The 26,678-nt window shown below is 43.7% G+C and overlaps 1 protein-coding gene across 8 annotated transcripts in view; it reads left to right on the forward strand.

The window, feature by feature from the left end:
* LOC109912937 (NAD kinase) overlaps positions 1–26,678 on the forward strand; it is a 126,192-nt gene that overhangs the window by 73,426 nt on the left and 26,088 nt on the right. For 6 of the 8 annotated variants that reach the window (XM_048614941.1, XM_048614939.1, XM_048614938.1 and 3 more), the window contains 6 exons: positions 18,153–18,282; positions 18,488–18,593; positions 21,147–21,232; positions 22,491–22,593; positions 23,791–23,948; positions 25,518–25,617. In XM_048614941.1, coding sequence (XP_048470898.1) covers positions 18,153–18,282; positions 18,488–18,593; positions 21,147–21,232; positions 22,491–22,593; positions 23,791–23,948; positions 25,518–25,617 — 683 coding nt within the window. Of the gene's footprint in view, positions 1–345; positions 595–8,875; positions 9,171–18,152; positions 18,283–18,487; positions 18,594–21,146; positions 21,233–22,490; positions 22,594–23,790; positions 23,949–25,517; positions 25,618–26,678 lie in introns of those variants that run through there. The other 2 variants (XM_048614944.1, XM_048614945.1) reach the window with 2 other exon arrangements.

Consider the following 26,678-nt stretch of genomic DNA (forward strand, 5'->3'; position numbering starts at 1 on the left):
CTGGAGGTTAATTGAGACTGGCAACTGGGCTAATGCTGCACTTTCTTATCCTAATGCCTGAGCTATTCAGTCCCTGTTTCGTGTTGATTTTGTGCTCTTACCATCCTGTGAGAAGTCATTGAACCTGTGGCTTTTGCTGACGAGCAAAGTGCTGTTTTAATTCGGAGTTGGTTCACTGTGCTTTCTTTCATCCACCTTTCTGCAGCTGTTGGATGAAAATATTTCCTGCTTCACTTTTGTTCCGGGTGTAATCCCCGCCTCTGAGTCTTGGTGTGAGTTGCACTGTGTAGTACCACCTGACTGAAGGAAGCAGCTCCTCCTCCTGAGCTGAGTGGTTTAATTTTTAACGTAATTTCTGATCCTCTTATTCTGGGAACATGCCCGCTTCATAAGCGAAGCCGTTTGAACAGGGGCTGTTTATTATCAGAGCAGGTAAATGAGGGATGTTGCTCTAGGCTGTGAACACGCTGTTATTTGTACTGGATGATATTGTAATTCCCAATCTTGAAGCAAACAGATGAGAGAGACTATGAGAATCATACACTCTATGGGCAATATCAGCAGTCCTACACGAAATGGTATTTCCTGGAAATGGTGAGTGTCATAGTTTTGACGTCCTGCAGTATGTTTTAGATGTTTGTTTTCCCAGTCTATCTGGATAATCCTGCTCTGGTTTTAAAATGTGATTTCAAAGAAGTTATCAATGTCAGGAGAGTTGCCTGTGTTGGCGCTGACCACCTGAAATCCAAGCAGGTATTGTGAGCTCACTGTCACAGAATATGTTTACAAAGCAAAAAAAAACCTGCTACTACAGCAGAGTGTGAGATAGCAAACTGTGACCCCACTCCAATTTAGGAGAGGAACTTTTCCATCAGAGGGAGAGCTAACTTCTGGGGAATGACAGGGCATCAAATCTGGGTAAAATGGAGCCAGACTGAGGGATTTATAAGGAAGTGATATTTCAGGTACGGGCTTGGTACACTGCAATTGGAGGGAAAGGCAAGGGAACTAATGTGTTCCCTCAGATGCTGAGGGAGATGGAGAATATGGTCCATTAAACAGAAAAGGTTGTGTGATGAATGTCAGATGAATTCAGGTTTAGTGTGCTGAACACAGTGACTTCAGAAGGTAAATGAAGAGTAAATAAGGTGGCAAAGTAAAGATCTGAGAATACAATGACAGAAGAAGGGCATTCAATCCATTGTGTCGTATTGTCTGTCTCAGTATTTTGACTTGGTGTCAATCTCTTGCCTGTTCTCTGTAACCCTGCATGTTGTTTCTATTTAAATAATTATCCAATGTCCTGTTGAATGTCTCGCTTGAACGTGTGAAAAAGCATTTTCCCACTTTGCATTTGTTTCTTTTACAAAACACTTTAAATCTGTACCGTCTGGTTCTTGATCCTTTTACAAGTGGGAATAGTTTCTCCCCATTCACTGTCCATATTCTTCATGATTTTGAATACTTTTGTCAAATCTCTTCTCTCCAAAGAAAATAGTCCCACTTCCTCCAATCTCTCCATGACTGAACATTCTCATCCCTGGAATCTATGTGCCCTCCAAAGCATTCACACCCTCCCTAAAATGTGAGACCCAGAACTCCACACAATATTCCAGCTGGGGTCTAACCAGTGGCCTTACACTGTGCTCTTACGCTCTACGCCCTTATTAATGAAGCTTAGAATATTGCATGCTTTATTAACAGCTCTCTCTGTCTGGCACCTTTTTAATGACTTGTGTACAGATACATCCTATACACCCTTCAGAATGGTACCGTTTGTTTTAAACTGTCTCTCCATGTTCTTTTTCCCCATAATGTATAACCTTTCACTTTTCCACATTTAAATCTCATCTGCCACTTATCCACCCATTCCACCAATTTGTCAATGTCCTTCTGAAATCGTCACAGTTTGATTCTCCCAAGTTTTGAGTTGTCTGCAAACTTTTAAATTGTCCCCTGCACACCAAGATCTGAATCATTTACGTATATTAAGAAAAGCAAGATACCCCAATTCCAATCCCTGCCGCACTCCCCTACGCACCTTCCTGCAGCTCGCAACATACCCGAAAGTTTTCAAAATCATGAGGAGTCATGAGAGAGTGGATGGAAAGAAAACTGTTGCTGCTTGCGAAAGGATCGAGAGCCAGAGAGTACAGATTGAAAGTGTTTCTCGTCCCACAGCCAGTCTTGGATCCATGTTCCTACTGTCCCCCTTATTCTACGACCCTTGACTTTCCTCCGATTGTATGGCACTGTATCAAAAATCTTTTTTGGCAGTCCAAGTACATCTCATCAACAGTGTTACCCTCATCCACTCTCTCCGTTACCCCTTCAAAAAAAACTCCAGTTAGTTTGTAAATAGTAAGTGGCAGGGTGTAATGTAATGGGGATAAAGAAAGTGATATATCTGTTGAGGCGCAGAGCAAGACTGAAGTACTTTGTATCAATAAACTCCAAAAGAACTGCGGATGCTGTAAATCGGGAACAAAAACAGAAATTGCTGGAAAAGCTCAGCAGGTCTGGCAGCATCTGTGAACAAAAATATAAGTTAATGTTTCGGGTCCAGTGACCCTTCCTCGGAATCTGGACCCCAAATGCTGATTGATTTTTTTATTTTCTACACAGATGCTGCCAGACCTGCTGAGCTTTTCCAGCAACTTCTGTTTTTGTACTTTGTCTATCACCAGCACAGAGGAGGACTCTGGCAATTTCTCAGTAGAAGCAGAGATGTTCGAGGCAAGGGCTGGGGTGAGCGTTTCAGTGCAATGTCCCAGAGAGACTGGTTATTCTCAGAGTGGCTAAGTCACCTGGTCTGATGTCTGTGTCTCAGGATCCTGAAGGGAGTGTGTGTGGAGACAGCAGAAGGCTTTATCACAATCTTCCCTAAGTCCAGAGGAGATGATCCAGACTGGAGAATGATAAATGGGATCCCCTTGTTCGAGGAAGGGTTTCAGGAGAGGCCTGGTGACTACAGGCTGTGTCAGTTTTGGATAAAGTGATGGATAAAAAGTTTCAGAAAAAGTGATCAGGGCAAACGTTAATAAAGACTCAGCTTTGAGTCAATGGAAGAGAGTTGACTGGGGTTTGTAAAAGGCAGACTGTGTTTGACTGATGTAATTGTTTTTTTGCGAAGTAACCGAGTAAAGCATTGAAGGGAATGCACTGAATGTGAAGGAAAGCCTTTGTTAATAAGCGAGTGGAATTGCCACCTGAGAGGTTGGTGGAATCAGAGGTGATCAATAATTTCAGCAAGAAATTGGAGGGACACCTCCGGGAAATATATTGACGGGAGTACGGAGATCGATGAGGGTCAAACTGGATTATTGCACGCTTAATGGCCTGGACGCGATGGGCTGTGTAATCTCATCCTGTGTCCTTGTGACTCTCGGCGAGACTTCTCAGCAATTGTTCACTTTCTCACCTGGAGGAGTGTTTGTTCAGGGCTGGGGTTCAACCCTCTGTGATGGGGACAACAGATCAGGCAGTGTGTGTGAGGTCGAGTAAGTTCACTTTGCCTCCTCTGTGAGAGTGTGTGTGTGTGTCAGTCTCTAGCTGGGCCATTATTACCTGCCCCTCCTTGGTTTCCCTTGAAGAAGGCAGAGGCCCATTTGTTTGTCCATCTGTCATTCAAGTAACTTTCTGCCAATTGAAAATGCCCTCCATCTGCAAGGAGATGATGTATTAAACCCCTGAACAAAGGAGAGGAACTGTACTCCACATTGGCCTTGTCCTAATGGCCACTTGTTTTGTGCAGCTGCAGCACATTTTCACATTGGTCCTCTGTCCACAGGCCCTGAGCTTCTGTCTGACTCTTATGTTGCTAAAGATGGAGCTGACTGCATTGACATGGAATGCTCCAAACAGTTGGACTGTGATGTATCACTTGCCCTCCTAGAATCATTCAATAGAAAAACACCTTTGCTGATTGGATGGTGGTTGATGTGTCATATCCTGAGTAAAGGGATTGGTGGAGCCTACTGGATAATTCCCTGAGTAGATGGTCAGCATCATTTGGGCAGAATGCCACTGCCCGAGAACCAGCACCAAGCTGTGGAGAGGAAAAACCTTCCTGTCAAACCCAGAACCTCATCCTGTCCACACGCTGCCCTCACAATAGGGGTGAAGAGGGTTTTTCCTTGTGGAGGTTCATCCTGAGCAGCTCGGGGAAAGCAGGACTTTGTGCTGTACTCTCTTCTGCAGATTGTACTTCAAGTTAAACGTCAACTGTGGCCGGAGGACTAGCAACTCTGTGAAAGCTGCTGTTTGGTCTGTCCCGGGGTGTGTTTGTCTGTCAAGTGTGAAGCACTGGCAATGACTGGCACATTCCACGGCCACAGGGCTACACACTGAGGGGCGCGGTGGCAGGAACTGCCAACGGGTGATGGGGACAGGCTGTTCAGCCTGAATGTACCAAGGGACTGGGATTGGGGTAAAGCCCTGTGTGTTTGACATGAAGTGGATTTTGTGAATCTAAACTCTTATTTATTTCTGAGATAGCAGGAACTGCAGATGCTGGAGAATCCGAGACAGCAAGGTGTGGAGCTGGATGAACACAGCAGGCCAAGCAGCATCATAGGAGCAGAAAGGCTGACGTTTCGGGCCTAGACCCTTCATCAGAAATGGGAGAGGGGAAGGGGGTTCTGAAATAAATAGGGAGAGGGGGGAGGCGGATAGAAGATGGATAGAGGAGAAGATAGGTGGAGAGGAAACAGACAGGTCGAAGAGGCAGGGATGGAGCCAGTAAAGGTGAGTATAGGTGGGGAGTTAGGGAGGGGATAGGTCAGTCCAGGGAGGACGGACAGGTCAAGGGGGCAGGATGAGGTTAGTAGGTAGGAGATGGGGGTGTGGCTTGAGGTGGGAGGAGGGGATAGGTGGGAGGAAGAACAGGTTAGGGAAGCGGGGACGAACTGGGCTGGTTTTGGGATGCGGTAGGGGGAGGGGAGATTTTGAAGCTTGTGAAATCCCCTATTCCCAATTCCTTCGCCTCCGCCGCATCTGCTCCCAGGATGAGGCTTGTTTTTTAAGGACCGCAACTTCCCCCCCCTCAGTGGTCGAGAACGCCCTCAACCGTGTCTCCCACATTTCCCGCAACTCATCCCTCACACCCCGTCCCCGCAATAACAACCAAAAAAGAATTCCCCTTGTCCTCACGTACCACCCCACCAACCTCCGGATCCAACGCATCATCCTCCGACACTTCCGCCATCTGCAATCCGACCCCACCACCAAAGACATCTTTCCCTCCCTACCCTTATCTGCCTTCCAGAGGGACCACTCTCTCCGTGACTCCCTTGTCCGCTCAACACTTCCAGCACCTTAGTTATTTCTCCCCGGGATGTGAGTGTTGCTGGGTTCGCAGTTCTTGTGCTTGAGAAGGTGTTGGTTATCATATCTTGGACTGAAACAGTAACAAAACTTAACTTTACAAAGATCGAACAAACCTTTTGCTGCTACATGCACAAACTGACTTTCCATCCCAGTCAGGCGATCCCACAGGCAGTACAAAGAGAGCGTTTGCAGTCTTGCTGCATCGAATACTCAAGACCATTCACAATCGGTTACAAGAACAATATTTGCTGCTTTGTTCACCCAGATCAGCAATGGCTGCTCTCCCTGTTTAATTTACATACAGGCCCAATTTGGCTCACCTGTGCAGTTGTTCCTTAATGTCTTGATCATGCAGTTCCTTGGTTTTTGCCTCACTTCCCCCTTCAGGTGACGTCGTGCCTACTGACTGAGCCACACACTTGGCATCTTCCTCACTTATCAGCCACATCCGCAGCAAAGCAAGCAGCCCGCAGTTTGAAGTGAGGTTTTAGATTTGTAAGGGTAGAGATTTTCAGCATGTTTTCATGATGTGAATGTGCATAATATGTGAGCTGGTGCCTTCAACCACTGCACAGAGTTCGGGAACAGCCAGGACGTAGTTTGGGAGGGAGTTCCAGGATTTGGACCCAGTGACACTGGGGAAGCAGTGATATATTTTGTAGTAAAGCTGATGGATGGCTTGGAGGGGAGCTTTCAGATACAGTTTGCATGTATCTGCTGCCCCTGCTCCTGATGGTGGGTATTGCTGCTGGTATTGTAAATGTGGTGAGAAACCTCATTGCTGTGTACAATATTAATGAACCTGAACTGCATTGTACTTTACTGTCAAGTGTCCTTTTCACCTCTGGATCCAGGAGCGCCGTGCTGTCGGAGGGTCAGCGCAAACAGATTATTAGGCTGTTTACCTCATTATGTTTTTGGTCAATTTTGCTATGAATGAATTATCCATACATCTCCACAAATTATAACAGGAGCTAAACACTAAGATTGTGTGTTTGCTGTGAAATGCTTTGCAACATCCTTAGGATGTAAAGGTGCTATATCAATGCAAATTTGTTTTATTTCTCTTTCATTTCCTTTAAAACTCCAGCCCTAAAGTTTAAAAACAAACTTATACACTTCTGAAGAAGTGTCTAGGCCCGAAATGTCAGGTTTCCTGCTCCTCTGATGCTGCTTGGCCTGCTGTGTTCATCCAGCTCTACACCTCGTTATCTCAGATTCTCCAGCATCGGCAGTTCCTGCTACCTCTACAGCCTGATTGGTGGATTTAGGTCAACCAAGAGTATTCCTTGCCAGTCCTGGTGCCTTGCTCTGTGCTCGAATGTCCCCAGGTGCTGGCTTTCTGTGGATCATCTATCATTGTCTGAGGAAGGGTCACTGGACCCGAAATGCTAACTCCTCACGAACCCCTTTCATTAGAGGGTGCAGTCATGCTGTAACATGAACTCCCCTACTCGTGATGTATTTGGACTCGCTCAGAAGCGGAATAGAAGAGATGCTGCCAGACCTGCTGAGATTCTCCAGTGATCGTTGTCAGTACTGATCACAGAGAGGGGCGTGCTTGCAAACTCACTGCTTGTCTCTTTCCCGATGCTGCATTTCCCGATGCTGCAGGAAGTGACTGTGCTTTCTGTCGTTTAGAGAGGAGTCTGCTGAGATTAATGGGGTCACCCAGGTCAATGGCAACTGGGATCCAAAAAATAACAAAGTCCTGCATTTATGTAGCACTTTTCACAATCATGGGACATGCCCAAGTGCCTTGCAGCAAATGAAGCACCATGTGTCATCACTGACATGCACGAAATGCATTCACTGTGCACAGCAAGATCCTACAAGCAGCAATTAGATAATGATCTGATCATCATTTTGTGTGATATTAATTAGGGAAGAAATATTTCCCTGGACACTGGGGAGATTCCCCTGCTCCCCTTCACAATAGTTCCCCAGGATCTTTTATGTTGACCTGGGAAGGTGGGCAGTCCTGCCCTCTCAGTACATGGGAATCACCAGGGAAACCCAGTCATTCGCGGGGAGACCAATCAGGGAAAAGTGGAATGGAAGGAAATGGTGAGTAGCTCCTCCTCCAATCACCTGGCAGCTGGTTTACCAATCAGTAACAAAAGCAGGATAGAAGCAGCCTATGATTGGAGGAGCAGCAAGCTGCAGGGTAAATCAATGCTGACATTGAGTGGGGCTGTGTGTGTGTGTGTGTGTGTGTGTGTGTGTGTGTGTGTGTGTGAGTGAGTGAGGTGGGATGGGGGGAACCGCATTTTACTGATGTCAGGAGGGACACTGGAGAGTCACCTCTTGACACCCCCCACCCCCACCCTAAAGGACAACTATTTGCCCATTGGGTCACAGGTGTGGGGGAAGAGAGAGGGTGTCTGCAAAGAAGGGAGAACTGTTTCAAACCTGTCAAGAAAGAAGTACTTAGCTAAGCAGGTGATCGCATGTCCTGAAACTATTCCAAACAAATATGGAGTCTCTAACTTAAGGCTGTTTATGATCAGGAGCTACACTATGGGGAAGGATGTAGTGGATGCTATTACAATAAACACTGTGAATTCTAAAATGGAAATCTGAGATGCAGTAAACGGGCAGTACTTTAACAGGTGCTTGGTTTCCAGCTTTGTGCATGAATGATGGAAACACATGAGCTATGTTCTCAACAGTCTGCAGACGGCATGTTGGAGTGATGGCTTGTATGGAGAATTCTGTGCTAGTCCTTTTGAAACAAAAAACTTTTGTGGCTCACTTTTATATCAGTTGTGGCTTTTTGTTTAATGGGCAGTTGATAGTTATTGAGGATATTGATGAATTCTTCTAATTCTGCTCCGAATACCTCACGAGTAGGGGAGTTCATGTCACAGCATGATTGCACCCCCTAATAAAAGAATTGGTGAGAATCAAAACGTTGTCCTCAAAGTTTTTTTAAAAAAAATACACCTCTCAAGAGGAGCCCATGGGGAGGAAAACCCATCCTGTGCCCTGCTTCTCTCAATACTGTAGTGGAGTGTCAGCCATACTCAGCTGTCTGGAGTGGGATTTGAACCTGGGACTTCCTAAGCCAGAGGAGAGGAGATGCTAACCACAGAGCCACAGCTGATGCCTAATAGCACAACGCTGTCTTTTGCCGTCCATATGTTCGTGGCCCAGCCGTTGCCTTCTGGTCCCAAGTAGGAAAAGGCACCTGGTGTCTGAAATGTCAAGTGGCAGGAGTCTGCATGTTGCAATGTCACATCAGTGAGCTGTACTGGTGCCTTGGTCTGGTCTCTCATACTGGTCCAGTACAGTCAGTGGCTCGGCCAAAAATCAGCAAAAGTCTGGATACCCCAATTTGGGGAACGAGCAATAAAAGTTCTCCTTGGCAAATCAGGAAAGTTTATTTTGGGTTTAGTGTCCGGACCAGAGAGATGTCGTGCTCTCTGTGCTGAATCGCTGTGGTTGTGATTTGTAGATATTTAATGGTGAAGTTGATATTAACTGAAGTTTAGTCTTCAATTTTACTGCTTAACAATCATCTCACTATATTTTCTCACTCACCCAGAGACGGAATTATGATCAAAAGATTGGAATCTGCAGTGTTGGACCAATGAAATTCCACGTGGATTTTAGGGGAAAAAATCATTGGAGGATATCTAAAACCTGGAGGTTAATGGATAGTTATTTTGCCTCAGTTTTCACTGCAGAGGGTACCAGAGAGGAAATAACATCAGGAAGAAAAACGAGATAAGTATTCCAACAGTTAAAATGGACAGGAAGGAGAAACTAGGCAAACTTGAGGAAGACAGAGCCGGGATCTGGATAAATGGATTACAACCACAGATGTTCAAAGAAACTGGGTAGGAAATTTTAGAGTCGCTAACATCCAAGTATTAAAATGCAGCGAAGGGTAGGAAATAGCACTGGAGGACTGGTTATAAGAACATAACAAATAACAGGAGTAGGCCATCTGGCCCCTCGAACCTGCTCTGCCATTCAACAAGGTCATGGCTGATCTTTTCATGGACTCAGCTCCATTTACCCGCCTGCTCACCATAACCCTTAATTCCTTCATGGCTCAAAAATCTATCTATCTATCTTTGCCTTAAAAACAGCAAATGTAACACACAATGGTGATCGAGCTAACTCCAGGAGCTGCAACCCAATCAACTATGACAAGAAAGATTCTAAAGTCTTTGCTGAATTATCATTAATAAAAGGCCATTAACAGAGGCTGTAACCAAAATGTAGTTGGCACATATGTGAAGGTCACATTCGGTCAACCTTCTGACATCTGTGAAGAAATAAAAGCTAAAGGTAATGCAACAGATGTAGTTTATGTGGAGTTGACGAAGGCAATGACATAAGATGACATCAGATACTATTAGAATATCCCACGGCGGTTGATTTATTTGTAATTTTTTGCAGGGTGTTGGCTCTGCTGTCTGCGTTGGCATTTACTTCCCATCGGTTAGTGCTCTGGAGAAGGCGGCGGCGAGCTGCCCTGTAAACAGCTGCAGTCCATGTAGGGTAGGGGCTCCCACAATTCCCTCAGGGAGGGAATTCCAGCATTCTGACCCAATGGCAGTGAAGGAACGGCGATATATTTCCAAATCGGGATGGTGAATGGAACTTTCGGGGGGTGGTGTTCCCATGTATCTGCTGCCCTTGTCGAAAGAGCGTAAGAAATAGGGGCAGGAGTAGACCATGTGGCCTCTTGAGCCTGCTGCACCATTCAATAAGATCATGGCTGATCTTTTCATGGACTCAGCTCCACTTACTCGCCCGCTCACCATTACCATTAATTCCTTTACTATTCAAAATTCGATATTTGCCTTAAAGGCATTCAACGAGGCAGCCTCCAACTGCTTCACTGGGCAGGGAGTTCCACAGATTCATAACCCTTTGGGTGAAGAAGCTCTTCCTCAACTCAGCTCAAGCCGGGGGCTACTTTATCCCGGATGGTTTTGAGCTTCTTGAGTGTTGTTGTTCTCGATGGAAGCGTTTGTGGGTTTGGAAGGTACTACCTGAGGATCTTTGGTGAATTTCTGCAGTAGCAGCACTGTGTGTACTGAGCGTCGGCTGCTTTGTCCTGGATGGTGTCGAGCTTCCTGAGTGTTGTTGGAGCTGCACTCATCCAGGCAAGTGAGGACATAGGCCGGAAAAAGTGCAAGCAAAATTATCAGTTTATTGAATAGAAATATTACATTTATGTTAAAATTTGATTGGACCTTTGAGTACTCTCAGTTGTATGCAATTCGGGTTGTCATTGTTACAAAAAGGATTTACCAACAGTGGAGAAAATGGGTTTTTTGAGGATTCATCGATCAGGAAATTTTGAGGAAACTCTGTCTCTTTTTGGTAAAATCAAGAGGAGACCTGACACTTAGTTATTTCCTTACTGGTGCTGGACCAAAATATGGATCAACCTGCAGGATATGGAATGTTCTAGAAGACCGCTGATACTGCCTGCTCCAAGGCGATTAGTGATGGATAATAAATGCTGTTCTAGCAAACAACACCCATGTCGTGTGTGAAATTAAGCAAAAAACAATTCATGTCTTTAAAAATCTGAATTGGGTTCAGTGAGGTGAACATGGAGAAATGACTTCCACTTGTCAGTGAGTTGTGAACAGGGGAGAGTCGGTGTAAAATATAATGACATTAGGAGTCATTTATTTGTACAAAGTGAGGATGTTGGACGCACTGCCAAATGGAGTGGTTAATTGGAAACATGTCACTGGCCTTCTCATAAATACGTGAGAGAGAAGTGGATCCAAGGAAATGGGGGCAGCAGGCTCATGTGAATTTAAATCCTAGCAAAGATGCGTTAGGTGAAAATACCCTTCCTCGTGGTGGAAATGGGACATAATTCACTACATTTTGGCACAGGAGCAGCAGAGAGATGTTTGCGATCAGATTAGGTCTTGTGTAACTGTGCAGGGCTGATAGACAAGACAATGAAAAGGGTTTTTCACAAATGAGTATTGAATACATCGGATATTCAGAATCTACATTCATGAGGCCATCACTGAGCAGTCCATCCCAGAAACTATGGTGGAGCCATTGAAAAGGTTCAAGATTATTTTTTTAAAAAAAAAACCTATAGCAGGAAGGGAATGTTGTACTTGCATCCAAAACCTAAAAAATTGGAATTTTTCACCAAACAATTAAGGGACAATCTAATCGAATCTGCAAGATGTTGAGTCCAAATAGTGTAAAAGTATTTATCGTTCATTGGTAAATAGCTATCGTGGGAAATGGTGTTGTCGGATGACTAGGAAGGGAGAGTTAAAATTTTTATTTCATATAGGATTATTAGAACATGGAAATAGCTTGTGATGTAGTTTAAGAATTGAAAGATTATTTGTGAAAATGAATATAAAGGGGAATGGGATCAGTGTATGTACAAGCAGAGCTGGTTTACAGAACCAAATGCCTTCTTGCACTTAATTACTGATTCCATAATCACTTTGTTTGTTTAGAAGCTGAGTACAACATTGTGCAGAACAAAAAAACCGAAAGAACTGTGTATATAGGAAATCAGAAACAAAAACAGAAATTGCTGGAAAATCTCAGCAGGTCTGATAGCATCTGTGGAGAGAAATCAGAGTTTACACTGGGTCCAATGGAGAACTACGGTTCTGAAGGAGGGTCACCGGACCCGAAATGTAAACTCTGAATTCTCTCCACAGGTGCTGCCAGACCTGCTGAGATTTTCCAGCAATTTCTATTTTTGTTTCTGATTGTACAGAGCCATAGATGTACAAGAGCAGAAAATGCAATGGTTTCAAATTGAGTAATGTCGGTCAATTTGAGAAATATTACATTAAGTTTAAAAGGGAAACAGCAGCTATCAATAAGGAATTGCAGAAAGGGAGGTAGCATCACAGAGCTCAGTCACTTCCCACTGCCGCAGTCTGTGTTTTTCAGACGCGCCCTTCCTGTTCTCCATCTAAGTTTTGGCTTTCCTTTTAAAGTTTCACGTTCTCCATTGGGTGAAGAGTTTGAATAAGTAAGGCTCCCCACAACTTGTTGGAAAATGTCATTTTGAACTCACTGGCACTAGACCAGGTATAAGTTGAATGATCAAAAATAGCTTGCAGCTAAAAGGAAGGATGGTTTGTCAGGAAGGTATGGGAGACCACAATCTTAAAGGGCTTTGAAACCTTCAGCACAGCTGATGGATAATGGAGGTCACCAGCACAAGTGGGTGAGTGAACAGTTGCTGCTCAGAAAGATGTGACTGGGAGAAACTCTTGGATACTGCAGAACCCAGGAGGCAGGCTCCTGCTAAATTGCAGTTGAGTGGTGATGGAGAGAAGGTACTTTTCTTCGTCTGTCAAGTCACTGCTAAAAATGTCTCTATCAAAGAATGATCCAGAAACACCAACAAATTGCTGGAGAAACCACGGAAGAAACTGGCAGCATCTGTGGGGAGAAAACCACATGAATGTTTCAAGTCCCATGTGAACTTCAGAATTTCTGAGGAAAGGTCCTGAAACATTAACACTGTTTCTCTCTGCACAGATACTGCCAGATCTACTGAGTTTCTCCAGCATTTTTTTTGTTTCAGACTTCCAGTATCCGCAGCTCCTTGTTTTGTGAAAGAATGATACAGTCCCAGTGTGTCTGCTGTAGCAGTCAGAAAGTTCCCCTGTTAGTCTTGTTCAGAACGTGTTTTTGTGATGACTTGCTGGTTGGTATGAACTTGTCCAAATCTTCTCTCTCCTCGATTTTATTTGCAACTAAAAAGCAATCAGAAATCTGTTGGTTTTGTTTCAAACAGGACAACAAATGTGTATAATTTCTGTAAGACTCAGGGAGAAAGCAGGAATAGGGGGCTGAGTTTAAACGATCACATTGAAGGAGGCTCGAAGGGCCGAATGGCCTATTCCTGCTCCTGTTTTCTCTGCGGGACTCTGTGTAGTGTTGTGCTAAGGAGGCTGCAGAGGTCACATTTAGGATGAGTTCGGCATTTCAATTAACCCCTTGGTGATGCATGATAGCAGACCCAGTGCAAGATAATCCGTTTTCCGTATCGGGGAAGGGCAGCAGACTCTGCACCCTCTTGTACTGGATATATTTGGCTCTATTGCATTAATCTGAACTCTCTTTGCACAATGCATTGGTTCTCAAAAGGGTTGCCAAAAGTTCAATTGCATTAGATGTAACTTTTCAAAACGTATAAATCAATGTTTCATTTGTTTACCCAAGCCTATAAATTCCAGCATTAATTTAGTTGCAACATCTACAGAAGATCATCATCTTAAAGAGGTATACATTAGCAAGGGAAGTTTAACTCTGTGCTTACTGGTGTCAACTGTGACTCAAGGTCATGTTCTTGCTTGTGGGTCAGATGGTTGTGGGTTTGATCCTGAGGGAGTGCTGCACTGTCAGAGGCTAATGTCCTTATGTATTAATCGCAGAAAGGTAGAATGCATGTACAGCAAGTAATTAGAAAAGCTAATGGAGTGTTATCATTTATTGCAAGGGAATAGGTGTACAACCGTAATGCTTCAGATATACAGGCCTCTGGTCATAGAGTCACAGAACCATAGGGCTGTACAGCATGGAAACGGACCCTTTGGTCCAACCTGACCACCTAAATTAATCTAGTCCCATTTGCCAGCATTAGGCCCATATCCTTCTAAACCCTTCCTATTCATGTACCCATCCAGGTGCCTTTTAAATGTTGTAATTGTACCAGCCTCCACCACTTCCTCTGGCATACACGCCATATCCTCATTCCATACACGCACCACGCCCTGTGTGAAAAAGGTGCCCCTCAAGTCCCTTTTTAAATTGCTCGCACCTGGCGTACTGTGCAAAGTATTGGGTGCCCTCTTTAAGAAAAGATATTAGAGCATTTTGAGGCAGTTCAGGGGAGGTTTACCAGAACACAACTTCACCTGGTGAAGGAGCAGCGCTTTGAAAGCTTGTGTTTTCAAACAAACCTGTTGGACTATAACCTGGTGTCGTGTGACTTCTGACCTTGTCCACCCCAGTCCAACAGCGGTGCCTCCACATCAAGAAGAATACCTGGAATGAGAGGATTGTCTAATGAGGAAAAGCTGGGCTTGTATCCACGGGAATTTAAAAAAGCAGGAAGTGACTTAATTAATATAAAACACTCAGGATCTTGAGCAGGTGGATGTGAAGAAGAAGCTTCCTGTGTGGGACAATCTAGAACTAGGGATCAATTTTAAAACTGAGAGGCTGTTCATTTAAAATGGAGACTTGGCAAAACCTTTTCTCTGAGGATTGACAGTCTTTAGAACTCCCTCCCTGAAAGGGTGGGGAAGCAGATTGCTTTTTAAGGCAGAGGTTAAGTGGGTGAAAGGCTGTGGACAGGAATGTGGATTTGAGGTTACAATCAGATCTGTCATGATCTTATTGAATGGGAGAATACGTTTGAGGGGCTGAGTGAACTACTCCTGATGCAAAATCATAAGAAACATTGAGAATGCCGGAGAAACTCAGCAGATCTGGCAGCTTCTATGGAGAGAGAAACAGAGTTAATATTTCAAGACGCGAAATAATAATTCTCTTTCCGTGTGTCTCCACAGATGCTGCAGACCTGCTGAGTTTCTCCAGCATTCTGTGTTTGGTTCAGATTCCCAGCATCTGCTGTATTTGTTTTTACGTCTGATTTACATCTGACTCTGGACCCACAGGATTGTTGTTGACTCTCTCCTGCCCTCTGAACTGACCCTGGCACCCAGCCAGCGATGCCCACATCCTAGAAAGGATTGTTGGCAACAAACAGGCTCTCCTTCTAGCAGCACGTTCCTGTTTGACCTGGGACAGGTTTTTAACAAGGAACAATCTTGGAATGCAGTCAGAATTTTGGGAACTTGTGTCTGGATTTTTGGAATGTGTTTGTTTGGGAACATCACAGATTGAATGGTTGTAATTTTTGGATCTCTGGCACAAGGAGAACTGCCAATGACTCAGGGACTATGGCCAACTAGATCGGGGACAATCATGCCAATTGTAGAAGTAGTAGCAGTGAGATAGTGGGTCAAGTCTGGGATCTTTCTATTCCGTCTACTTCTCTTAAGTAGCTGAGACCTTCGGACAACATTTGATTTATTTGTCTATAATCTTTCTTCTATGACCATAAACATGTCAAGTGTTGTTAAAAGTAGTTATGTGATATTAAAATTGGCAGGCAGGACACTTAGACTTAACCCTTGAGTTTTGATGATCCAACATGTCAGTCGCCAATAGCGAACCGAGTGAACTGTACATTTGCTGCTGTAAAAATGGATATGAAAATTGGATCAACACATCCAAACATTCTATCGTCGTGCTATTTCGTCTGAACCTAATCTTGAGCTCTTAGCCACCTGTAACACAAGCTTTAAAAGCAAGAGAGTAGAGTTGTCAGTTATTAAAGCTGGAGATCCAGAATAAAAATGGTGCAGGAAACACTCAGTACCTCAGGCAGCATGTGTGCAGAGAGAAATTGTGCTGCTGTGTTCAGTCAGATACAATTTCCCGTTACTCTGCTCTTCCAGTTATTCAGGGTGACCTGATCCTGCTTCTGCACCTTTTGTGTCTTTAGTTTGTTCTCTTGTCCATTTCTCCACAACTGCAAAGTCACAGCTGACCTTTCTCCCACAGTCTCCACAAAAGGAACTGCTCTGACCAAGCCTATGAAATACCATCAGTTTGATAAACACATGGCAATCAAACCTTGGGCGAAGGGAGTGCCGTGTTGTCAGGGGTTCCGTCTTTTGGCTGAAATGTTTGCACTTTGTTCATTGGGACTGGTTTACAATGTCTTCCAAGCCACTGCCTGCCCAACGTGAAAGCTGTATGATGAGTGGGATGTTTACCAACTTAGATTTGATCAAAATAGTTTCTGTCACTGAGAAGGAACACTGCCTGTGACTTTGCAGTTCTTGCATCCGTTGGCAAATTGGTTTTCAACATGACTAGCCTCGCTGACCAATACAGCCAGAGGCATTCACAAATGCAGTTTTCATAAAAGTTGACGTCTTATGCTGCTGCATGAATAAGGCAAACATGGCACCAAATATCAGTCAGTATCTGGTTTTAAGAGGAGCTGACCCATAATACAAGCAAGGAACAGGAAGTTGATATTCAGCTTTTGATTCCTGTGCAGGAGGAGTGTTTAGAGAGAGATGTTTGATACATACACAGTTGTGATTGTTCTGGTACTTTGCCACAAACTTTAATCTTTCTTTTAAATAAAAAAAAAAAAACCCTTTTTTTGATCTTGTTGGACTAAATCTGGGTGTCCCAGTTCTATCTTGTATCAGCAGCTATGTTTTCCATTGTTTAATGAGGGCGCGGAGTTTTGGTTCTGATCTATTGATGAAAAGAAGCCGCTTAACTGAAAGATGTCTTTTGGCTTTGCTCTCTGCCTTGCGTCCATCATCGGTGGACGTCATCCTGAAAGCCATGTCCCTTTGTTTTACCTCAATAGCAGCAACCTTTCAAATTATAGCGAGATTCTCAGCTGCAGCTTGAAAATACTGAGCAAATTCCAATTTGCTTAGCCCTAAAACAGGTCTGCTCTGAGGCTGTGTTTTCTAATGTGCAAAGTTCCCTGAGAAGGGAATAATTCAACACTGAATTCAACTGCAGCTTTCTTCGTGAAGACTTGGTGCTTGCCATTGCATTGTGTGATAACTGAGTCCTTGTAAAACAACATATTGTGTAACTGGGAGCATTACGACAAGTGACCAGCCCCTGGAGCAGAAATGTGCACCTGTTCTTGGAGAGATGTTCGATAACAATACATTAATTCTATTAAATGTTTCTGGTGATTGTATTCAAGTTTCAGCAATCCCAACACTCAGACCTTAATATTTGGTGCCAGCTATTTTTGGGGTATTCAGTCTATATCAACCAGTATGATTATAGATGGTGTAGGGTAAGTGAAATTGTGTTAAAACTCAGAATCGTGTGGAACCTGAAGGCGTGTAGTCTTGGGGCAAGTCGTAGATAATTTTAATCAATCTGTTCAGAAACATTATTACGTGCCTCTGGAGCATTTGAGACTTGAACCCGGACCTTCTGGTCCAAAGGTAAGGACATTGCCACTGTGCCACCCTGTTTCTCATTAGGACACATTGTTCAACATCCCTGTAGATATCCTCATTAATGCTGTTTGTGTGAACACTGACGTACTGCATTCCAGATTAATGGAAACCCAGCATCTGTCTCTCAGCCATTTACGTTAAATGTACCCTGAGATATGAATTTGCATGGCATTGTAATACAATAGTCCTGGGATTGATTAGCATTTGGAATATAGCAGCTGTGGTCTTGGGCAAAATCAGCACAAAGGAATTGCGAGGGAAATGGGGGTGTGGGGGAGGGTTATGTTTGGAGAGAGAAAAACACCGTTATGTACAGAAAGGTCCAATTTGTGAAGACATTGCAGATTTGCAGTCTTTTTATTCACTCACAGCATATGGGCATCAGTGGGTGGGCCTGCGTTTATCAGTCCCTCCCTGACTGTCCTGGAGAAAGTGGGAGTGAGCTGCACTCCATTTTAGTGTAAGTAGAACAACAGTGCTGCTGGGGAGGGAGTTCCAAGATTCTGACCCATTGCCCAGTGCAGGGTTTGAAGGTAATTCGGGGTTCTGGGTTACTGGTTTGGAGAAATGAATGCAGTGAATGACCCAGAATTGATGAACTGTTGTTCAAACGTGTCTCATTTATCACAGCAGTTTACCTCCCCTTTTGTTAAATCAAATGTCTTCTTTCCACCCCCCCACCCTTCACCCCCACCTGCCCCAGCTGGAACTGATAATTGCTTCCAGCTAAAAAGCATTAACTAAAACCACACCATTTCGTTACAGGCACATTCAGGATCCAGCCAGTCAGCGGCTAACATGGAGTAAGCCTCCGACGAGTATCCTAGTCATTAAAAAGATTCAAGATGATCGTCTCCTTCAACCATTTAAGGATCTCTGTATCTTCCTCATGGAGGTAATGTGTGCCAGTGATAAGAAATGTTCAGGCTGCAATATGGCAGGAATATCCTCGATTTATATATCAGTTTGTTTAAGTAGTTATTGATGTTGGTGATGTTATGGACTTCACCTACAAGCGTTGCTCAGTCACCTCGTGTTTTGGCCTGACTCTGAGGAAAATATAATCCTCAATCTGCTGTTTCTATTTTATTCATCTTTAGGAGAAAGATATGATTGTTTATGTAGAAAAAAAAGTACTTGAAGACCCCACCATTGCAAATGATGAGAGCTTTGGACCTCTAAAGAAATTGTGTACTTTTAGAGAAGGTAAAGGCATTGCTGTTTGCAAAGCATCATTTTACTACTTTGCTACTTTGGAAGTTTATTGCCCAGTGAACAATCCCTCCTGCCCTAGCTCTGCTGCTTCCTTCCCTGACCACCCACCACTGTAAGGTTTAGCTCGATGCTGTTTTTGCACTTTGACCACAGTCACCAGGCAGCATCCCATCAGCTCTAAATTGAGGACTTTTCCTCTTTTGAGCTGTAGCCTCTGCTTGAAGATGTGCTGTTTTAACTTTTTAAAATGTTATCCCTTTCAAATTGTACTCATCAGCATCTTGGTCCTGTTCTGTAAGAATTGCCTCTGTGCGGGGTAATTAAAGGTGTAGTGGCATCAACCAATTAAATTGACCGTTTTTCTAAGGGTGATCACGCTTTGAATATTGTGTGCTGCTCCAGTTGCCAAGGAGCTGTAACATGCTACAGGCAATCCAGCAAAGAGCTTGACTCGGGGTCAGGCCGACAGTTGGCCTGCGTTAGGGCAGAAGGTCGTGTGAAATGTGTTGTTCAGTTTCGGTTAGAAGTGTCTGAAAGCTGCTGTTGTAGATCTCTTCGTGACAGAGAAAAACTGTTACCAAAGGAGTTAACCCAGAATATTACTCAAAACTGCAAGAGTAAAGCTGGAACAAAAACAGTTCAAATCCAGTCACAGGTTATTCTGAGATGATCTGTTCTGAAATTTACCCTCCGATACAGAGGGACTCGCATGTAAACTTACAGCGCTCGTATAGTGGAGCCAGAAACCACGGGATTCCTTATGAAACAACTGGACGCTGCATTGTCAGAGATGTTAGAATCCCCCTGCATGGATAACTTTAATCTTTGATAACTTTTCTACGATCTTTATTGTGATCACGGTACTTTTAGACAGGACGCACAGCTTGTATATTCTGTCTAAAAGTCACGTGTGGGCCTTCAGTCCCTAAATGTGTTGTCTGTCCATGCTGAGCAAACTTTACGAAAGGCTCACAAAACTTTCTATTTGTTATGAAGCCTTGTAAATGAATATCAGATGTTGAACATTCATACTGCTACACATGGTCCAAGTTCACATGCGCTGTCATTGAGTAATATTATCAGAGTCCTCCTTTCAGCACTGAGTATAAGGTAGCAATGTTTAAGAACGTCCTGACATATCTGTCAGTCACTAAGAAAAACTGCCATTTATACAGCATTATTTTATAACCACAAGGTGTGCCAAAGTGCTTTGTAGCTCTTGGGAATCTTTTGAAATGTTGTCACTGTCTTAATATAGTAAACAGGAAGACCAATTTGTGCACAGCATGTTCCCACAAATAACAATGTGGTGATAACCAGAAAATCTGTTTTTGTGATGTTGTCTGAGGATAGCTATTGGCCAGGCACTAGGGAGAACTAGTGTTCTTCTTCGATATAGTACCTTAAGATCTCTTGCATGCACATGAGGTAGCAGACAGTGCCTCGTTATAATGCCTCATCCAACATCTCCAACAATGCAGCACTCCCTTGGTATCACACCCAGAGCAAACTTAGATTTTTCTTTTCCAGTTCCTGTGAGAGAGCTATCCTCTGAGCCATAATAGTCACTCTGCTGGAGAATGATTCGAAAGTTTGCAACCTTGTGAATATATCTAAACATCTCCTCTTGTTTTCCCCAAAACGTGCAAAGTAAAATATGACTTGACCATAGTTGTACAATGCGTAATAATTACACCAGACTTCAGGTATGTTATGTCCTTTAGGGAAGAAAATCTGCCATCCTTACCTAGTCTGACCTATTCGTGACTCCAGACCCACAGCCTTTGGGTTGATTGTTAATTTTCAGGGATGGACAATAAATTCTGGCCTAAGCAGCAATGCCCTCATGCCATGCATGAATGTTTTTAAAAATAGAATTAAAAAGGTTATAATCTATAGTTGCATTGCAGTATGCTGCACTGCTGAAGGAACACAGCATTGTCTGTTAAATGTGGTACTTCTCCAGGCTCCCCTCTGGCATGGTGAATGAGCGTTATTCTGAGTTGAGCAGGGGACCCGTTCCAGATCATTGTTCCTCCTACAAACAAAGCCACCAGAGGAGCAAAGCCATCCTGTATCTTGTTGTAGTATATTTCTAACAGTCACTATGCATCAAAACATAACTTTGTGTGAGAAGCGATTTATGATGTTCCTGATATAAAAGAATACAAATGTTCCTTTCTGTGTGGGTGCCAGAACGTACATCACCTGCAATGGAACATACAGTTTCCACGTCAACAAAAACAAATGGGTTTCTGCAATCAGTATGCTGGTTCTTGGCCTTTACACTGTGTTATGGGCGTTAACACAGTTGGATCTCCTCCCAGCAGATTCATAAAACAGACACCCAGGATGAATGGTAAATGGAAGGGTTCATTTTGGCCCATCACTGCCAGATCATGGCATTAATTATACAGCTCACATCACTTCATGGTTTGATCTTTACTGAGTTGACCTATCAGCAGGAAACCTATGCTACAAATGATGATTACTCTGTCATCTGTGACAATGATCCATAATGAAATGCATTGAATTTGCTTTCAGGCTATGACGATTTATCTGATCGAATAGACTTTATTATTTGTCTTGGAGGAGACGGCACCTTACTTTACGCATCATCCTTATTCCAGGTAAATCTGGTTGTTTCTCCCCAGAAGGAGCTTCATGGATTTCAGGGTCAGTGTTGGGACTCACATTTGACTTTTTAAAAAAAGAAAGCTGCCCAAAGGAATCTTGTGATCTCCGTGATGGGATCCTCCCGTTTCGGGTATTAATTTGAATCTTGTACCAATTCCCGGGAATCTATAACATTCAACAACACTGATGCCATTGAGCAGAGTTGACAACCAATAATATTGAAGCATTCTCCTAGACAGCAAGCCAGGAAGTAAAACTGAATTTTTGACTTTACCATTTTATAATAAAACCATAAACTGTTGGATATTACACATGTTTAGGGGCAAAGCTGAATTGTCATATACTTTCCTAATTTTTTTTAAAATATGGGATTTCTCTTGTAATGGTGATTTTTTTTTTACATGTGGTATTTTTGGGGAGTGGGAAGAGTTTCAGCAGAGACATTGTGGGGAAGCAAAGAATCACAGGAGCTTCTGGATTTATATGTTTATTTACACACAGGCACCCAGACAGAGATCCAGGGCACACCACGCCACAACATACACCACACTCTCTCATGCACTCTCACTCTCGCACATCAGTTTCATGGTATCATGCCAGCAAACACCGACTTATCTATTTACTGTAACTACTGTAGATTGTTTGATAGCTTCATGAGCACATTCGGCAGCACGACCAAAAGGAGCTGAATTACACTCGGTACTTTGACAATTGTGCTATTTGCACCATTCAATTTTAGCAAACCAGCCTTAAATCAGATTTGAGATTTATCCATGTGCGAAAAAGGTATAAGATATTTGCAGCCGAGTGAATGTTTCCGCCCCTTGACACAGTTTGTGTAATATTCATTGCTATTACCTTTGCACTATCCAGGCCATTAGATTTATTTTTCTCTCTGTACAGCGAAGGGCTGGAGTGATGGGCAGATGGATTGGACACTCCATACCCTGAAACAAACATCATTCTATGTGATAATGCCCCCCGGTGTTTTTAACAGAAGAACTTGTTTTCAATAATCTACTTCCTTTATGAAAGTTCTTCCCTGTCTGATTTACTGAATATGCAGGAGCTGATAAACTAAGTAAATATGTAGCAGCGCAAGATTCCTGAACTGTGTTGCTATAGCAACAGATTAAATGTGTATGCAGTTGGGCAACTCATTGTCTGAAAATATTTTCATTAACATGCCTTTATTCCCAGGAGATTGTTGTTTACTGGGCATTTTATGCTGTATTTTTTTGTTTAAAACAGGGTAGTGTACCACCAGTGATGGCATTTCACCTCGGATCTCTGGGTTTCCTGACGCCATTTAACTTTGATACCTATCAGTCACAAGTCACACAAGTAATTGAAGGTACCTTCCAGTTTCATTGTAATCCAAAGAATTGAGTTTCACAAATGAGGCAAAATACACAATTCAGAAATTAAGCTCGAGTCAAAATGAGTTGATCCAAATAATCTATGGAGATGCATACATCCATCACCTAAATTCTGAACTTGTCTGTAATGTAAATGAAGCTAGTCTGAGACTTAAAATCAGTTTTAATTTGCTGTAATTCAGACTGCAGCACTACCGAACTCAACAGTGAGCCACGTTTGAGGCAGGTAACCCTGAGAGCTGTGCGCTATTACATTTCTGCTTCTGTGACCCACACCCTACTTCTTGCTAAGAATATACAATTGAATTCACTCCATCCATGTCCAACAGCAACTTGATGCATTTTTGTAGTGCCTCCAGTGAAACAAAACATTCCAAAGTGCTTTGTGTGGGAGGGTTATGAAGCACGTCCGATCAGGAGATGGTCAGGCAGATGTTGCAAATTGGTGAGATGTGGTGTTTCTAAAGTGTAGTAAGTCCTCAGCAAACCTCAGCTGGTTAAATTCCTTTGGTGATTGTGAATCAACCTGTTGTGATCTTTGTAACTCTCTCTCCAGATAAGTAATCAGGGCAGAAGTGCTTTGCTCCCCTTTATTGGAGAGCAATGACCCAATGCCCAATTCTTGAAATCAGTGTAATTTTGTTCAAGGAAGGAATGTAAATTAATAGGCACTTAGCAGAATGTTCCAAAGCAGCAATTTAACCCACAGGTTTCTGCAAATGAAGAAACCATGAGAATTGTGCTCACGGTTCCTATCAACAGTGTGCTGAGACGAAACTGGAACTTTAAGTAATCATGCCCATAATATTTCTAATAATAGAACAGTATTTTATTCTGACTCTGAGACTTGTTTCAGACATTGAGTAGAGGGAGTGAGATACTAGTGAAAGATTAATGAACACACGACTTAAAAGCCAAAACTGTTGACATAACTGTTAATGATTCTTCTCTGCAGTTGAGATTGGATGTATTGTAATGATTTAGCTGTGTATGTACTGAAATACTTTATCAAATTTGTATTTCTAAACGTTGGTGCTCGGCTTTGTCACGTAGTCAAATCAGATTTGAACTTTACTAAGTCACTGATTAAATCAAACTGCCCAGTAGGCTTTTGTGCTGTTTGGTAGTTGGAAAAATGTGAACAATTTCTCAACGTGTGAATCCTTTGCCAGGGAATGTTGCCATTATCCTGCGAAGCCGCCTCAAGGTCAAAGTGGTGAAGGAAAACTGGGAAAAGAGAGGCTGCCAGGAGCACACTGTGGAGGAGAACAGACTGATAGTGACCAAGCACGGGGACAATGAGTTAGGAAAACGAGCAATGCAGTATCAGGTGAGGTTGATCCCGGCTGGAGTAGAAAGCGGATGTTGTATTGTGTGATGAATTAGGTCAGAAGTCACACAACACCAGCTTATAGTCTAACAAGTTTATTGGAAGTCATTAGGTGAAGACTCCACCTGATGAAGGAGCGAGGCTCCAAAAGCTTGTGATTTCAAATAAACCTGTTGGACTATAACCTGGTGTCATGTGACTTCTGACCTTATCCCCCCAACCAACACCAGCACCTTCACATTGTCACGAATCAGGACTAAAGCAGCCACCACATGAAGATGTCAGAGTCGTGAATGCAGATTTGATTCTTTTTTTAACTAAGTTATTACATTTGGAGGCTTTGTCCTGAGAATCAAAGGAATTTCAGAATTGAATCATAAAAGTAATCCAGATTGACTTGTTCCACAGCTGAAGGCTTGGCAGTACACGCCTGCTGCTTCCCTTATGACTGACCAGGGTGGGGTCTAAGGAGGTTAAGTAACCTCCAGCCTCTCGCATCCCCATTGGGTACATTTCCCATTGGATAGAAGCACCTTCTTCTGTTGAAATTGTGATGACCGATAAAATTAAGCCATTAACATCTCCGCACAGTCCCAAAATTAAAGGGCAAGATTTAAAATTCTCCCGCTTGTATAATCAAATTCAATTCACAAAAGATTCCCCAGCGGAAGGTTTGGATGAGGCAATAGCTGGAAGCTGCTGGTGTCAGGTTTGAGTTTGAACCTGGGTTTTCCCCAGTTCTTCCCTTGGTCGTTTCTCCCATCACCTGGAGTTTGCTCCAGTGAGTTTGGACGATGAGTCCTGAGCTGTCCCAGAGGGTTTGCTAGTGAAGCATTCTGTGTTTCTCAGTTGGCTGTGCAATAGGGGAAGCTGGATGGAGTCTGTGATGGCAGCGCTCTGATTCGAATGGTGTTCTGTGGTTTTGGGCAGTGTTTCAACCTGGGAGCCTTTGTTTCTACCAAAGCCTTTGCTGTAATGTCCTGTCAATCAGAAGTTGAAAATGTTCTTTGCACATGTATTGCATCAGTTTACCAGCTGCCAGAAACATGCTGAATGTTGCTGCTGTGGGATTGTGGTCTTTGATCACTGGGGCTTTCTCCTCCTCACTTCATTTCCCTTCATCTCATAGGGCAGGTCCCACAAACTGCCCCCAGCACTTTGCAGATCAGACACCATCGTCAAGCTGGCCGCTCGGAGGTCCGTTTCCACCCACAGACACTCCCGACCGTGCACACACACTGTTCCACACACACCCCCCCCCGCAGACACGTGTGCACACCATGCACACTCACCTCACACACCCGAAACCCGTATCCTACACACGTCACTCACTTGCACTCACTCTGTTGCTCACAGACACAGTCACTAACCCTTTCATCCAGCCACTTCTTCACTTCCCTGAACCTGAGGAATTCGTTGTTGTGAGCTCTGTGCAGCTTTAACTAACTCTCCAGCCCCAGAATAAAATTATACGCATCAGTCAGAAAGTATTTGCCTCCAATCTCCGCAACATATTAATTAATAATTTCTGGAAAATGAGCCTGTTTTTCTCGCTGTCCAACTGCTCAGGTCCTGAATGAGGTTGTGATTGACCGTGGTCCTTCATCCTATCTCTCCAATGTTGATTTGTTTCTGAATGGCCGCCTGATAACATCTGTCCAAGGAGATGGTAAGATTGAAGTCTGTGAAGCACAGAATTGATTATTGAAGATGTGTTTGAAAAATCAGCCTCCGATTCGGGTTTGAAAAATAAGACAAAAATTTATAACAAGATGTTCCCGTATAGCAGGGGATGTTGGGTGTTTGAGTTAGTGAATGACAACACATCCCAGATGGCAAAATGATTATTCACCTCAGGGCAAACTGGATGTTGAAAATTTCCTACCTGGAAATAAGACCAACTGTCTAAAAATCTTGATGAGCGATAAATTAGGGGGTCAGAATTTCTTCCCAGTTAAGGAGAAATCTGTTCACTCAGAGGTTTGTGATTCTTTGGAGATCATCAGAGCAGGGATTGGTGGATGCTGAACCATTGAGCAGGGTTGCAGTTATGATCAGGAGATATTTGGGCACAAAGGGAATCGATAGAGAGAGGGGAGCGGCCACGAAACTGTGGTTGATGCAGGTGATCAGCCATGACCTTATTTAATGGTAGATTAGGTTCAAGGGACTGAATGGCCTACTCCCCTTTCTTGTGTAAAGGGGCTAGAGGTGAACAGGACCTGGGAGAGAGGATAAGGCCAGCAGGGATTTTGGATAGTCTCTGATGATTGAAAGGTAAGGATGGCCCAGAAAGTGAAGGATCAGTCCTGTCAGGAGTCTGTTGTGGATGAGGAGCTGAGGCAGGAACAGAGATGCTTTCTGTTTGTTCCAGCGCTGTGAGCATTGCCAATGGTGACGGAGTTGATTGCCCCAGAGAGGAGCTGCTGCCTTGAACCACTGTGATGTGCCTATGCTCCCCCGCCCAGTGCTGTGAGGGAGGGAGGACCAGGATTTTGACCCAGGAAAGGAACGATGATCTATTCCCCGGTCAGGATGGTGTATGGCAGGCAATGGTGCTTCCATGCATTTCCAGCTGGGAGAGGCTGCAGGGCTGGGAAGGGGCTGTTGGAGCAGGGTCGTGAAGTGTCTCTAATGCAGTTGGCCTTTTTTCCACCCCCCCCCCCCCCCCCCCCCCCCCCCCCCCCCCTAACCCTAACCCCACCCCTAACCCGCCCGAGGCTGGTCGCG

This window comes from Rhincodon typus, chromosome 31, assembly GCF_021869965.1.
Source record: "Rhincodon typus isolate 14 chromosome 31, sRhiTyp1.1, whole genome shotgun sequence".
Classification (NCBI taxonomy): domain Eukaryota; kingdom Metazoa; phylum Chordata; class Chondrichthyes; order Orectolobiformes; family Rhincodontidae; genus Rhincodon; species Rhincodon typus.